The sequence below is a fragment of the Symphalangus syndactylus genome, chromosome 14, assembly GCF_028878055.3.
Source record: "Symphalangus syndactylus isolate Jambi chromosome 14, NHGRI_mSymSyn1-v2.1_pri, whole genome shotgun sequence".
Classification (NCBI taxonomy): Eukaryota; Metazoa; Chordata; class Mammalia; order Primates; family Hylobatidae; genus Symphalangus; species Symphalangus syndactylus.
Genome location: NC_072436.2, coordinates 96,629,863 through 96,645,792, shown reverse-complemented (window position 1 = coordinate 96,645,792; position 15,930 = coordinate 96,629,863). Strand labels below are relative to the sequence as shown.

Genomic DNA, 15,930 nt, shown 5'->3' with positions numbered 1-15,930 from the left:
ATAAAAGTTGTAATAGGTACTATCATTTGGGAAGGGTCAGAAAATGAAGAGATAAAAGATACAGAATAAATTAAAGACATAATGTTTGTTCCAATGGAATTTAAAACCATGGAAACTGGGGCATATCTTTAAGAATACTTACAAAAAATATAAAAGGTCATATTTACTTAGAAGTCAAATCATATAGCAGAGTAAACTCCACATGACATTTCTAACTTTCCTGACATAGAATTTTGTTGTAACAAGTGCATTGCTAGAAATTACATATTCTCTCCCATTCTTATTCATACAGATTGAAATAAGAATAGATGCTCCACCAGTTTCCCAATTGAAGATGTCTAAATTTGGCACCAGTTAACATGTAAATGGTTAGCCATAGGCAGAAGATTGAAAACTGGACCCCTTCCTTATACCATATATACAAATCAACTCAAGATGAATTAAAGACTTAAATGTAAAACCTAAGACTATAAAAACCCTTGAAGAAAACCTAGGAAATATAATTCTACGCAAAGGCAAAGATTTTATGACAAAGATGCCAAAAGCAATTGCAACAAAAACAAAAATCAGCAACTGGAAACTAAAGAGCTCCAGCACAGCAAAATAAACTATCAACAGAGTAAATAGACAACCTACAGAATGGGAGAAAATATTCACAAACTATGCATCTGACGAAGGTCTAGTATCCAGAATTTATAAGGAACTTAAATTAACAAGTAAAACAAACAAACAAAAACAGAAAAAAACCCCAACACCATAAAAAAGTGGGCAAAGGACATGAACAGACATTTTTAAAAGACATACACGCAGCCAACAAGCACATGAAAAAAATGCTCAACATCACTAATCATTAGAGGAATGCAAATCGAAACCACAATGAGATACCATCTCACATCAGTTAGAATGACTGTGGTTAAAAAGTCAAAATATAACAGATGCTGGCGAGGCTGTGGAAAAAAGGGAAAGCTTATACACTGCTAGTGGAAATGTAAGTTCAGCCACTGTGGAAAGCAGTTTGGGAATTTCTCAAAGAATGTAAAACAGAACTATTATTTGACTCAGCAATACCATTATTGGGTATATAACCAAAGGAATACAAATCGCTCTACCATAAAGGCACATGCACACATTATGTTCATCACAATAGCAAAGACATGGAATTAACCTAAATGTCCATCAATGATAGACTGGATACAGAAAATGTGGTACACATATACCATAGAATACTACGTAGCCATAAAAAAGAGATAATGTTCTTTGCAGCAACATGGATGAAGCTGGAGGCCATTATCCTAAGCAAGCCAACAGAGGAACAGAAAATCAAACACCACATGTTCTCACTTATAAGTGGGAGCTAGACATTGTGTCCATATGGACACAAGGAAGAGAATAATAGACGCTGGGGCCTACCTGAGGGTTGAAGGAGGGTGAGGATTGAAAAACTACCTATTGGATACTATGCTTATTACCTGGGTGACAAAATAATAGGTATATCAAACCCCTGTGGCAGACAATTTATCTATTAAACCAACCTGCACATGTACCCCTGAAAGTAAAAGTTTAAAAAAAAAGAAATGCTATTTAAAATAATAATATTAAAATTTTAAAAATTAGCAAGTGAAAAGAAATACTTTGCACTCCGGCAGATGAAGACAATAAGGACATCCCTCAAGTCAATCACCATTTTGGTTTTAGGACACTTACACAGTGTTCTAAGAGACTGGACATTACATTTGATCTTTTGATTTTAGGGAGTAGCTGGAGAATTTCAGTTATTTCAGGCCCTTGTTATTTCTTATTTACACCAATAACACAGTCTCAAAACTAGCTTCCTGCCCCTTACTTCTTTTTGGTTTAGTGTATCCTAATATGGCTGCCACTCCTCAAACCATTCCCCTGCTCAAAAACTTCAAATGTTACCTTTCATAATTAATAAATTCCTCATATTGACACTCACAAAAAGTCAAATCATGGCTTCATCCCCCAGAAATGTATAGTGCTTTAATAAAACAGAACAATTAACAGTTCCCTAAACATTTTCTGAATGTCAGAGCACAGAGCTTCATTTGATGGCTTTTTCATCTTGGAATACCATCCCCTCTCCACTTGTCAAAATCCTATCTCTCCTCTCTGGTTTATTTCACATTCGACCAACTTTACCAAAAGCTTTCCTGGGCCTTCTTTCTCTAGTTTGAGCCCCACAGCACATTTTATGTTTTTGATACTACTTATTTAAATCCGTGATATACTTAATCTTTGTGTACTAGTCTAATCTTATGATTAACTATATCTTCCTTAAGGCTAGGATATTCTGCTTTAACAGCTTTCGACTCTGCAATGCTCGATACAGTATTGTGCACATAAAAGTTCAATAAAAAGCCACTGAAATGACTGAAATTGCATTTTGACAGAAGTTTTAAGAATACTGGAGTTAGGGAGGTATAAGTGGTCTATGCTGTCTGCTCATCAACTGGCTCAATAACTCTTTTCATATCGAACAAAATGGAAGCCATCCTCTTCCCTTCAGTGCCTACTACCTTAACTCACATGTTAATGCTGCTTTAAAACTAGGCAATAAGGTTGTCATTCACCAATTTTAGCAAGTGTACTTGTGAAGGCAGGTTATCTTTCCTGGTAGCCACAAGCAGTATCCACTAGCCAGCTTGCCAAGCAGTCTTGCCACTATTACCCTTCTGTGCTGCTGTGGAGACCACTACTACTCCTACGCTCAAAGAAACCGAAGTTTGCTCCCTGCATCCCCCACGGATAAGAAAACTGGCAGGGAGAAGATGATGCAGACAAAAGCATGTAGTGGCTAAAACACAGTGGGTACCACTACTGTCCCTGTTGGGGATGTGGGATGGGAGAGCAGCAGTCAGTGTTTAGGCACTAGCTACCAAGTTTGGCCTGAGTTATTGCTATACCTAAAGTTGTAGAGATGTGTGAGGTAGAGGGATATACAGAAAGAGAAATATTAGCACTTAACTCTAATTGTGAAGTCCATGCCATAAGACACTATTTTAAGTAAAACTGCATAAAAAGCAAGATCCTCTAAGTAATTCTAAGATAACCCTACTAAACCCGACAGTGAGTTTGCCAAATTCCATTTAAACTAAATTCCTTTTAAGAAATAGAACACTGCTGCCACTACTCAAAATGTGATGTTCTGTTAAGCTAAACTGCATATATACTTTGATTAACAGTATTAACTTCTGAAAATTAAACATACCTTTAGAGACCGAACTGAATCATCAGCCAGACCAATCACATTAACATAAAGGAGATTGCTGTGCTTCAGAAATAGAACACAGTGATCCTTAAACATGTCCAAGTCTATCACTTTTGTATTTCTCTTCATTGTAAAAAATAAATCCCAATTCATAATTGCAGGGGTATCAGCCGCTGTTCTCATTAGCTATGTGGAACAAAGTTAGAAGACATATAGGTAAGAAAACACGAAGGCTACAGCATCCAGAGATGCAATCACTGAGAACTAGACCACACTAGTCCTCACTGTTTTATGAAGAGCTGAAGGAACTAACTGCATCAGGGATAAAGTGTGACCATCAACCATATGAATGAGTCCTGACTAGCCTGCTGGGTGGCGAGACAGTATGACCCAGTGCTTAGCCAACCACTGGATATTTGTGAGGGCACTGACAGCTAGCTGAGTACAGATACATCAGAGAGCTTAGCTGATACCAGCAGAAGAACTGCCTAGCTGAGATCAATCCAAATTGCCAACTTATAAAATCATGAGTTTATAAGTTTGCTCTTTTAAGCTACTAAGTTTGATTTGGATAACATAAACTCAGGACAGAATATGTTTCAATTTTCTAACTGTTAGGCACAATTAAAATATGTAGAGGCATTAGCTCTAAGGGAAAAGAAATGGGATTGTTATACATAGGAAGGTGGCATCAATTTATAAAACAATGAGCTCTTGGAGCAAGAAATGTTGTTGATTCAAGTGTGACACTTCTTAACAGCCCAAATGGGAACAAGGAGCATCCATGATTACCTTAAATTCTGTAGGCTCTCCAACATTAGTGAGAATGTATAATTCATCATCTCTGTGTTCAACATAGTAAAGGACCCCATGTATTCGCTTCTGGATAAGTACTGGTGGGTCCCAAGGGCTCAGGCCATCTATCAACCACACTTCAGAAGTAGTCTTGTTCATAATATTTATGGTGAGGAAACGACTGTCTTTTGTAAGATAAAGGAAAACAAAGTAGCTAGAGAGAGAGAGAGAGAGAAACATGAGATCACAGTTTTTTCAGATGCATGCTACCTTGTTAAGGACAGTATCTCAGAGGTGGTCAGTATACATGTAGATTTATAACGCAGATAGGAAATAAAAATAATTCCTTAGTGAATATCACTTGTAACTTTAACAATTAGCTATTTTTTTCTCATTTTCTCCTAAAGGGCATTCAAAATCATTTACTTCTAACATTTTATCATAAATGTTTTTCAAACATACAGAAAAGTTGAAAAAACCATCTCGATTCCATCATTGCTAACATTTTGCTATATTTACTTTATCACATATCTATGCATCTATTAATCCATCTTTATTTGGATGCATTTCAAGGTAAACTACAGACGTCATTTCTCAATCACGAGTAGATAGTACAACTTTTTGCTGAGAAGAGGAAATAAACTTTCTATAGGAGACACAAATAGGGAATAAATGGGACACGGAGTTATTTTTATTTTCTTCTTTCTCTGTATGCATCTTGGATTTTTTTTACCTTTCTCCCAGTTTTTTTTTTGTTGTTTTGTTTTGTTTTGCTTTGTTATCTTTTTTTTTATTATTATACTTTAAGTTTTAGGGTACATGTGCACAACGTGCAGGTTACATATGTATACATGTGCCATGTTGGTGTGCTGCACCCATTAACTCGTCATTTAGCATTAGGTATCTCTCCTAATGCTATCCCTCCCCCCTCCCCCCACCCCACTTTCTCCCAGTTTTTACAACAAAGTAGAATAGGAAGAAAACTCCTCACAATCTTACTAACGTAACACATTTAAAACATTAACGTAGCTATTTTATTTTTTTATTTTTCCTTCTAAGGTATATTTATATTTTATGCATGTCTTTAAACAGATGTAATTATAATATAGATACAATTTTTGATTCTGTATTTCTTACTTCATATATCAATTTTCTCCCTACATGAGTTGAAAGTCTTTGTGATTATTATTTTTAATGGCTACTTAATATTATAACAGGTTTAATGGCTACCAAATATATAATTCTTAAAAATTTAGATTTTAATGTTTCATTATAATAAACAATATAACAAGGAACATATTCATGAAGATATTTTCCCCTTCCATGATCTTCACAATTATTTTCCCAAGACAAATTTTTAGAAATGGAAATACTAATTTAATAATTAAGTGTATTTTTATGACTTGATGAATATAATCAAATAATATCTTAGAAGCAATATACTAACATACTGGGTGGCTTTAAATGTTATATTTATATTTTTCCTTATTATAAAAGTAATTTATACTGAAACTACTGAAAAATGTAAAGAATCCCAATGCCCCCAAATAACAACTGCTTGTAGTTTGGTAAAATTTCTTCTGTATTGGATCACATTACCATGTTTATTTGTCAATCGTATTTCTTTTGTGAAATGTCTCTATTTTAAACTTTGAATGTAGTTTAAATTATTAGTATGTAAATAGCTCTTTAAAAATTAAGAATATTGGCTGGGCGCAGTGGCTCACACCTGTAATCCCAGCACTTTGGGAGGCCAAAGTGGGCAGATCACCTGAGATCAGGAGTTCAAGACCACCCCGGTCAACATGGTGAAACCCCGTCTCCACAAAAAATACAAAAATTAGCGAGCTATGTTGGCAGGTGCCTGTAATCCCAGCTACTTGGGAGGCTGAGGCAGGAGAATCACTTGAACCTGGGAGGCAGAGGTTGCAGTGAGCTGAGATGGCACCACTGCACTCCAGTCTGGGTGACAGAGTGAGACTCTGTTACAAAAAAAAAAAAAAAAAAAATTAAGAATATTAACGTGTGTTTTTGTTGAAAACACTTTCCTCCATTTTGTTATCTAGATTTTAACTATTTACAATAGTTTTTGACTTGAGTTTAATATTTTAGGTAATCGAGACTGCTACTACCCTTTGTAATTTCTTATATTATGTTTCAAAAATATTCTAACCAAGTTGAGTAAAAAGCTTATATTTTCATCTTACTAAAAAATTATTTTTCTCAATGGATTCTTTAAATCTCTTAGGAATGTATGCTGACATATACAATGATGAAAATTATTTTTTTCCAAATAGTATTTCCCACTGCATTATAAAATAACACCAATTCATTTTTCATTAGCTTGTGATGCCTTTTATCATATAAATTTTCATATATACTAGGATCTGTTTTAGAGTTATTTATTCTAGGCTCTATTATTTGTCTATCAATTTGTATTATTTTTACTGTTGCTTTATATGCTTTAATATATAATTGTAGCACAAGTCCCCTACCCTACTTTGCTCTTTATTTTCAACAGTTTCTTTGCTGTTTTTATATATTTTTGTTTGCTTGGTTTGGTGATGACAAATGAAAAATAAACTACTTGATCAAATAGTTGGTAGATATGTGGTTATAGGAAGTGAGAACACAAGTGGCTCTAGGGTAAAATGTGTCTAAGAGAATACAAGAAATGTAAAGAACTAGAGGTTAATCTTTTTTTCCAATTATTTCTATCGACAATTATTTTTAAATTTAAAATGTATTTTCTCTATGATTATAAAAACAATAATGCTTATTACAAAAAGAAAAAAGAAAAGCAGGAAAAAGACATTGTTAGTACTTTGGGTATATTTCCTTTCAATCTTTTAAAAATGCATCTTTTTTCCTTGCTACCCAGTTGAAACCATAACATATATTTAATTTTTTCACCTAGCACAATAATACATTTTTGAGTTAGTTTTAATTTATAATTTAGTAGCAACACATACTTTAAATTCTTCTATATATTACTAAGAATTTAATGGTTAAAAGGTACTCAGCAATCATCAGGAACAAGGGGTTTTAGTTTGAAAGAGAGATACCTATCTAAGTACACCATTTATTTAAGCAACAGACACTGACTAAATAGCACTTTACAAACCTGGCACCCTGCTTATCAATTAAGATGCAAAGGTGAAACAGACTCAGTCTGTTCACAGTCTAGCAGTTCTAGGTCATCTTTAGGAATTTACATGAATGAACTATGTTGTAATTCACAAAATCAATTTGTTTTTAATAAAATGTTAGTGATATATTTGTATTTACTCTGATTTTGAATATTACCAGACTCCAATTTTGAATACAAACAACTAATAAAAGAATGATCGTTTTAGCCTTATTATTCCTGGTTCTAACCAAAATAAACATTTTAAGTCAACCAAGGTCAGTACTTCAAATAACTGAAGAAAGGTTCTGGAGAAAAAGATTTAATTATATTATTCTAGTACCTTGGGTCTTTTTCCGTGTAAAAGCGTTCATTACGTTTGTTATCACCAAAAGTGGCTCGATATACGTCATGACAGCGAAGGTTCCTCTGGAAGGTGTAGAATAAAACATCTTCATCTTCCTCATCCTTTACCCATTCTGAAAGAAAATAATGAATTATACATAATCACCTACATACCATAAAAAAAAAAGCACAGCACATTCTAATTTTGAATGCCAATGAGAACATGTGCAAGTTTATCCCTGGAAATCTAAATATTTGACTGTATCTAATCTGTGCTGTATATAAGCCAGAGAGCTTTCCTGAGAATAAACCACTACTACACCATTCCAAGGTTTCAAGTAGTTATCAGTCTCAGGGTACTCAAGTTTCTAAATAAGAGCTAAATGCTCAATACTTAGGAAAGACATTGGTAAAGTCACATTTGCTTTTAGGAGGTGAGTTCTGTTTCAATCTAAAACTTCAAACTGTAAGTCTGAAGAAATATTGCATCTTTCTCTCATGTGTAAACCTTTTCTGTCTGCTTTCAAGCCACAGGATATCTCCAACTACCAAACACAATTTAATGCTGATTCTTGATCCCACCAGAGGCTGTCAACAGAAGTTTTACACACAATTACATCATGACTGCCACCTGGCTGACAGTGATTTTAAGTCATCATTGTATAATATGCACCATGATTTTAAAGGTTAAAATGTACAAAATATATGTCTTAGAATTCAGTAGTTAGGGTATAATTTCAATTCACTGCAACAACATTTAGTTAAACAATGGAGAAAATGATGGCAGAAAATGAAAAGAGAGGACAAAATGTAACATATGTACCACTTAATGATAAAGATAGTTCTATTACTAAAAATGTCACAGCTTCCATTGATAAATAGGTTAGTTCAACACATACCAAGTTCTTTGGTAGTGACTTTGGGCAATTTGCTGTAACAGCTCTATAAGATAACATGAAATTAAAAAAATACATTCACGCTTAAAGTTGAATAAAATATTAAGATGCAACTTAAGTGTAAAAATTTCTTCTAGATAATAATTTGGCAAAGAATTACTGATAAATCAAAATATATTGTACAACATGGACTCTAATTATAACTCTTTTAAAAACATGAGTATTTCAAAATTACTCATCTAGATATATAATTAAGTAAGGGAAGGTCTCCTGAATAAGAGGTACATAGGAAGATGTACAGTCCACAGGGATATATGAATCAGGCATTCACCTTCTCCCTCACTCATGTGGGCCAAAAAAATGTTTCAAAAGTGTTACTGTTGCCTTTTAACACAGAGGACTATTTTCGTTGGTGGCTTACCAAAACTGGACACATTTGGGAAAGAAGCTTCCATTACAGGCTGATCGCTGAGCTTTATAATTACACAGGTAGATGCTTCAGAATCCTCAGTTCTTATCTTGGCAGCCACATATTTTTCATCTGGAGCAACTCTGATACAATCAATGAAGGGCTGGTCTAACTTAAGTTCCTCCAAATTGAATAAAACTTCATAATTTTCATTGTCTGCTGCATAAAGAAAAATACGAAAGTGATAATTTCACAGGATGTACTTTAAAAAATTAAAACTGTATTTTAATGTTTTAAATTAGAATTCCCATTCTGTAAGAGGCCATATCCCAGCTTCTTTCAACAATGATGGCAGCTTAACTTGCACATAAACTGACAATAAGTTATTTAATATTACCTTATGCTATTCAATACTATTCTGTGCATCAACCTATGAGACATTATTTGATATTGTTATAGTCTAGTTTAGTATTTACAGACCATACAGAACCTAGAAATTAAGTGAATATAAATGACAATCAACAATATATGCCAAGTGCCTAGCATAGTACCTAAGACACAGCAGATGCTCAAAAAATGCTGGATGCTGTCAACATTCTCCCTGCCAAAGCTTCTGAGTCTAACTATATCTTACACAAACCCAGAGATGAAAAACTAGTCATTAAAAAAAATTCAGAAATAATCTTTAAAAAAATCTTTTATCTCTGAGAAATTAATAAATTTCCTATAAAAATATGAAATCTGAAAATTAGAGCATGTAAAAAGAAAAATTGTGGTGTACCTTCTTCATCTTTGGAACGAACCAAGCAACAACCTTCTTGGTAATAAACAAAACCACCATGTTTAACCTGATAAAAGAAACATGCAGTTTACTTAATAATAATTTAATTAAACTTTTCATAGTCTGACTTCAAGATGAAGATGAAATGAAGCCTCTTATAAAAAACAGACCTGTTGAAGTATACTAATGAACACATATGAAATATAAAATTGACCATTTTTACAATATAGTTGATAAGATATGGTTTTCATATGTTCATAACCACTAGAGGGGTTTTTAATACATAAATACAAGAGGCAATAAAGAAAAGGTATAACAAAATCTGTCAGTTCTCACAACTGTACAAACCACTTCTGCTATATTTTAGAAACATCTGATACCTGTACAGTGGGAGTCAATTAACAGAAATCAAGTGGCATCTTTAAGATAATCCAAAATGATACAGATGAGGAAACTGTGGCTCAGACTAGCCTGAAAACCCAGTCAATAACTTTCTGAGACTCTTTCCTTTAAAATATATTGTCACTAACAACTATACACAGTTTTGATTTAACACAAACTATTTCACCTGCTGTAGGGTGACAAATACAATCTGAAATGGAGAGAATGAATATTACCAAAATATAAATAGTGTTCTTGTCTAATGCCTACATATTAAAGGTAATGGATTGGTTGATATGATTTCAGTGGCTTACAACACATTTATTATCTGTTAGTGGCGTAATTTGAATCTGGAGTTCCTTATTCTTAACCTACTATTTCCACTCTACTATGTATGTGATTTTCACCTATTGTGGTTCAATTTTCCAATCTTATTGAAAAATTCAGTGCATTTCTTTATTTTTTTTGAGACAGAGTCTTGCTCTGTCACCTGGGCTGGAGTGCAGTGGCGTAATCTTGGCTCAGGGCAACCTCTGCATCCCGAGTTCAAGCGATTCTCCTGCCTCAGCCTCCCGAGTGGCTGGGACTACAGGCACTCACCACCATGCCTGGCTAATTTTTGTATTTTTAGTAGAGATGGGGTTTCACCATGTTGGCAAGGCTGATCTTAAACTCCTGACCTCAGGTGATCTGCCCACCTTGACCTCCCAAAGTGCTGAGATTACAGGCATGAGCCACTGCACGCCTGGCCCTCAATTCATTTTGATTGAACATTTATGATTGTGATAACCATAAAATGGTTAAACAGATACTTGGCTTTCATGGTATTATACTACTTTAAGTGAATTCCTTTTATTAAAAAATTTAGACAAAACAATCAAGTAATTTTCAAATAATAACAAAGTATGAACTACTTTTATTTGAACTTCTCCTTAGAATCATTAAAAAATTTTTAAATCAGGGCTGGGCATGGTGGCTCACACCTATAATCTCAGCACTTTGGGAGGCTGAGGTGGGAGGGTTGCTTGAGCCCAGGAGTTCAAGATCAGCCGGGGCAACATAGTGAGACCCTATCTCTTGAATTTTTTTTTTAAAATCAGAACTGATTGTTTGCAAAAACCAGAATTAATATATTACAGTTGAAAATTCATCTTAGTTTCAATCTTTACATTTATTGAAAGATGTAAAGGATCACATGTAAAGATGTAAAGGATCACAATCTGTGAAGCCTTTGCTTTTTAAGTTTTTCAGCATATTTTAAAGGCCAAAAGCAGTATAATTTTGATGTGGATTATGTCTCTAAATCACCAGGTATCTCATTTGCATCTTGATTGGTAATATCAAAATTTTTTTTAAAAGACATGAGATATCTTACTTCCACATTGATGATTTCATATTCTTCTTGTGGCTGTGTTTCTAATCTTGTTCTCACTTTTTCAAATGCATCCATGTTTTCTGGAAGCGGTTTTTCGTTTTCTTGTTTAACAGGCTGAAGATCCTGGAAAAAGTTTTGTTATGATCAAAATATTTCAAACTAGGGAAAAAAAACTTTTGCTTTTTAAAGATAAGTAGGTCTATACCATAGACCTAACATTGTACAAAAAAGAAATAAGATTAAATAGTATGCATTTCACAGATTTTAAATGTTCTTTCCTAGGCTCATCAATAAAACGATCTCTTTTTCATTAAAAAAAGTAAACAAAGAAAATAAGATAGACATTTGATGGTTATACTATTATTTTAGATGAATAAGTCCTTAAGAAGCAGGAATACTAAGAAGCTCAGAAGAATGTTCAGAAATACTATGGGGAAAATTTATACACGATTAAGGAGAAAATAAAATTCCATGAACTTTTACATATTTAATAGGAAAGTCAGGTAGAGAAAAAAAATCTTTGGAGTTTTATAAGTACTGAAGGACCTCCTAAAAGAAGGGAAATATCAAAGAAGTGGAAGACATTATCACTACTAATAAATGTTCACTATTATTTTATTCACAGCCAGAGTGATAAGAAGTATTTTCCTATTTCATTAACTATAATTTTTTACTTTTTCAATTTTTTAATTTAAATGGGTCTGAGAACCAAGGGATATAATTTTCTTTTCATGTGGGAATAACTAACCCCCAAAACAGAACTGTTTATCAAATCGAAAAGTGAACTGGCTAGGCGCAGTGGCTCACACCTGTAACCCCAGCATTTTGGGAGGCCAAGGAGAATGGATCACTTGAGCCCAGGAGTTCAAGATCAGCCTGGGCAACATGGCGAGACCCCATCTTTATAAAAAAATACAAAACAATTTAGCCAGGTGTGGTGGCACACGCCTGTAGTCCCAGCTACTTGGGAAGCTGAGGTGGGAGGGATCACCTGAGCCCAGGAGGTCGAGGCTGCAGTGAGGCGTGATCATGCCATTGCACTCCAGCATGCAGAGTGAGACCCTGTCTCAAAAAAAAAGAAGGGGGAATTAATGCCTAATGAAGCAGAGCTTTTTCAGTTTCTTTGAGGAAAAATAATATGTTCACTTTATGAAAAGAAGAACCAGGAAAAATAATAGAAAACTAATGAACATAAGTGGAGATACAGATGAAAGCTAAATAAGCATTCACTGTGTCTTATCAAGAGTGACTAATAAACTAAGAGCTTTATTTGAGTTCTGGTAAGCAAATAAATATCATATAAATCATTACAATTTGGATAAAGCAAAACCTTAGTTTTCAAATTTAAGAACTGTTTAATAATTCAACACTCCAATGGTTTGCCTTGTTTAAGCAAAAGAATTCTGGCCAAGATTTTTTACTTCAGCTCTCTGCCAAAGATGACAATTGTACAGTGATTTGTACCAGAGGGGGTACTTAAGTCTTTGGTAAGGATCTCCAACAGCTGGAAAGTATTTATTGCATAAATATGTCCATGATACTTTACCAACATTGTAGAGAATGTAAGCTATAAATATAGTTTATATTACAAAGAGTTTACAATCTAAAATTAAACATAAGAATATAACAGAAAAATCACCAAAACAAATTAAATGTAAAATAATCATTTTCACAAAGGTTTTCCTTTTAGATTTTTTTTGGGACACACTATTATTTGAATTAGATTAAAATTAGCAATAATGGTTGCTATGATAGTCTCAATCATTTAGCCTCTACTTACAATCATATAATTTTCTGAATTTTTTTTAAGAGACAGGGTCTCACTATGTTGTCCAGGCTGGACTCAAACTCCCGGGCTCAAGCAATCTTCCTGCCTCAGCCTCCCAAGTAGATGGGACTATAGATAGGTGTGTGCTTCCTCATTCCATAGTTAATTTTTTGAGTAATTATTCGAAGATCAAATACTGGCTTATATATTTATTTTTCATTCATTTTTAAAGCATTTCTACAACATCTATGGTTTATCTTTAAAGTGGTGAGACACGATATGTATATCAATAATCCCCTCATATCACCATCATAAGTCAGAAGATGACTAAAAATGGTGAGACATGAAATCTATATCAATAATCCCCTCATATCACCATCATAAGTCAGAACATGACTAAAAATCTATCCTGAAACTGTAAAATAGCAGTAAGAGCTGCCTTTGCATTTCTAGATTCAGGATTGTCTGTTCTGTAATCTCCATTAAAACTTTTGAAGTAGAGTCAGGATTATCTCTCTACTACCCTGTAGCTTCTAGCACATTCTAGGTCAGGGAGCTGGGTTCTGTCACTTTTAAATACTCATTCTTACTGACAGCCATAGCCAACACAGAGCCAAAAGCAACACAGCGGGCTCCAAAACTCATCTTCTTAACTTTACATTCCTGATTAACATTTTTTCTGTCATAAATCCAAATAAACTGAGCTTATCTGAACCAAAATAACTCTGAAAGCAATAGGATTTTTTACTGCCTTAACGAAATTCAAGCAGAACTGAACAGCTTTCTAAGTAACTCTTCCAAAGGAATTACTCCCATGGAAACTGAGATTTTATATAATATTCATTAAGTACTCCAAGTTACTTTCGGTTTTTGTTCGGTCCCAAGGATACCTGCTAAGTGTTTTAAGCTTTCATTTCAATTTCAGCTAGCAATATCATTAGGGTACACAGCTAAAGCCATCCATTTTAGCCAGGTATCTTAATACTTTAAATAGTCCAGTTGTTTCAAAGGCATATACTACCCAATGGAGCTGAGGTAAGGATGGCTTTACCTTCAGATTTTAAGAAGGTTACCGGTACAGTATCACTCCATTAGTGGTAAAAAGAAGCACTCCTTCCCACTTCCCAAGTGACCCACCACTAAATCATTTTAACAATGAAAGCTGTTATAAAATAGAAGGAGAATGATATGTGTTAACTTTATCATGGCAAAGATGCTGAACTCTAAAGATAGAAAAAATGGTGAAAGACACTGGACAGCCCTTCAGTCAAGACTAATTAGCCATTAGTAAATGGCTAATTCTAAGGCTACAGCAGGGAGAAAATACACGGTACGTTTGGGAAATCTTATGCCAGAAAATAAGGAAGTGCTCAAAGCTTAATGGAGACATGTCAAAAGAATACAAGTGTCAACTGAAGGGGTTTCTACTGGCCACATTTTGGACAATTTGAGCATCAAAAAGAATAAATAATAAATAATGCATTAAAAAAACAAATCCACAGCAATTGAAAAACAGAATGCAATATGAAGCATTTCAATTTAGGAAAACAGAAAAAGTAAATCTTAAGGAAGCAGAAGAAAGGAAAGAAAATTAATTTTTGAAATTAAATTGATAAAGAAACTAAAGAGAATCAAATTAAAGGTTGGTTCTTTTAGAAACCTATTAAAAAACAAACATCGCAAAACTGATAGAAAAAAGAATGAGAGAAAAAGGCATAATTACAGATACAATAGAGATTTTTAAAAATTACAATAAACTTTATGTGAATCTATTTGAAAATAAGTGAAATGGGTAATTTTCCAGAAAGAAAAAAGAACTACCAAAATTGACTCAAGAAATAGAAAAGCTATATAAGTCACTAACTCTTAAAGAAATTAAATTGGTAACTAAGTGTCCCCTTCTTGAAAGAGACACCAAGCCCAGATGCTTTCAAAGGTAGCTTTCTTGGATCTTCAAGAAACAGCTAATCTTTTCATATGTCAACTATTTAAGAAAATAGTAAAAGAGGTAGAACTACTCATTTTATTAGGCTAATATAACCTTGACATCAAAATTAGACAATGATGATATGAGACAATTAAAAAAATCAATCTTATTCTAAAATAAAATGTGATAAAATCAATTAATTTTAAAAAGCACAAAATAAAAACAGTAATAGTAATACTAATTAAACTTAATGTGACCAAGAAGGATTTTTTCCTAAGAATGAAAGGATGCTCCAACATCAGAAAAAAATCTATCAATGTAATCTAACACAAATAAAGGAGATAAATCTTAAAGCCATTTTTGATAAATGCAGGGAAAAAATAAAAAATAATCACCATGCTTTAAAAAAATGATAAAACCTTAAATTAGGAATAGAGAGGAACTTCCTTGACTTAATAGTTTCTGTCAGTTATCTTACACAGAAATATACTAAATCTGGAATCAAAATACCTGAAATTAATTCATATTAGCATACATGGTATTTAGCAACCATGAAACATCAATGAGATTTCCAAAATTTTAATTATGTTCATGTAAAGTAACTAATTGTATTTGCTGTTAACTCATTTTTTTTTTTTTTTTTTTTTTTTTTGAGACGGAGTCTTGCTCTGTCACCCAGGCTGGAGTGCAGTGGCGCGATCTCGGCTCACTGCAAGCTCTGCCTCCCTGGTTCACACCATTCTCCTGCCTCAGCCTCCCCAGTAGCTGGGACTACAGGCGCCCGCTACCACGCCCGGCTAATTTTTTTGTATTTTTAGTAGAGACGGGGTTTCACTGTGTTAGCCAGGATGGTCTCGATCTCCTGACCTCGTGATCCGCCCGCCTCGGCCTCCCAAA

At 33.8% G+C, this 15,930-nt stretch overlaps 1 protein-coding gene across 15 annotated transcripts in view; it reads right to left on the bottom strand.

The window, feature by feature from the left end:
* Positions 1-15,930, bottom strand: part of PREPL (prolyl endopeptidase like) — a 43,431-nt gene that overhangs the window by 16,217 nt on the left and 11,284 nt on the right. For 9 of the 15 annotated variants that reach the window (XM_055242666.2, XM_055242668.2, XM_063618075.1 and 6 more), the window contains 6 exons: positions 11,339-11,461; positions 9,583-9,649; positions 8,814-9,020; positions 7,495-7,630; positions 4,022-4,238; positions 3,230-3,415 (listed from right to left, as the gene is read on the bottom strand). In XM_055242666.2, the coding sequence (XP_055098641.1) occupies positions 3,230-3,415; positions 4,022-4,238; positions 7,495-7,630; positions 8,814-9,020; positions 9,583-9,649; positions 11,339-11,461 (936 nt within the window). The remainder of the gene's footprint in view (positions 1-3,229; positions 3,416-4,021; positions 4,239-7,494; positions 7,631-8,813; positions 9,021-9,582; positions 9,650-11,338; positions 11,462-15,930) is intronic. The other 6 variants (XM_063618073.1, XM_063618071.1, XM_063618072.1 and 3 more) reach the window with 2 other exon arrangements.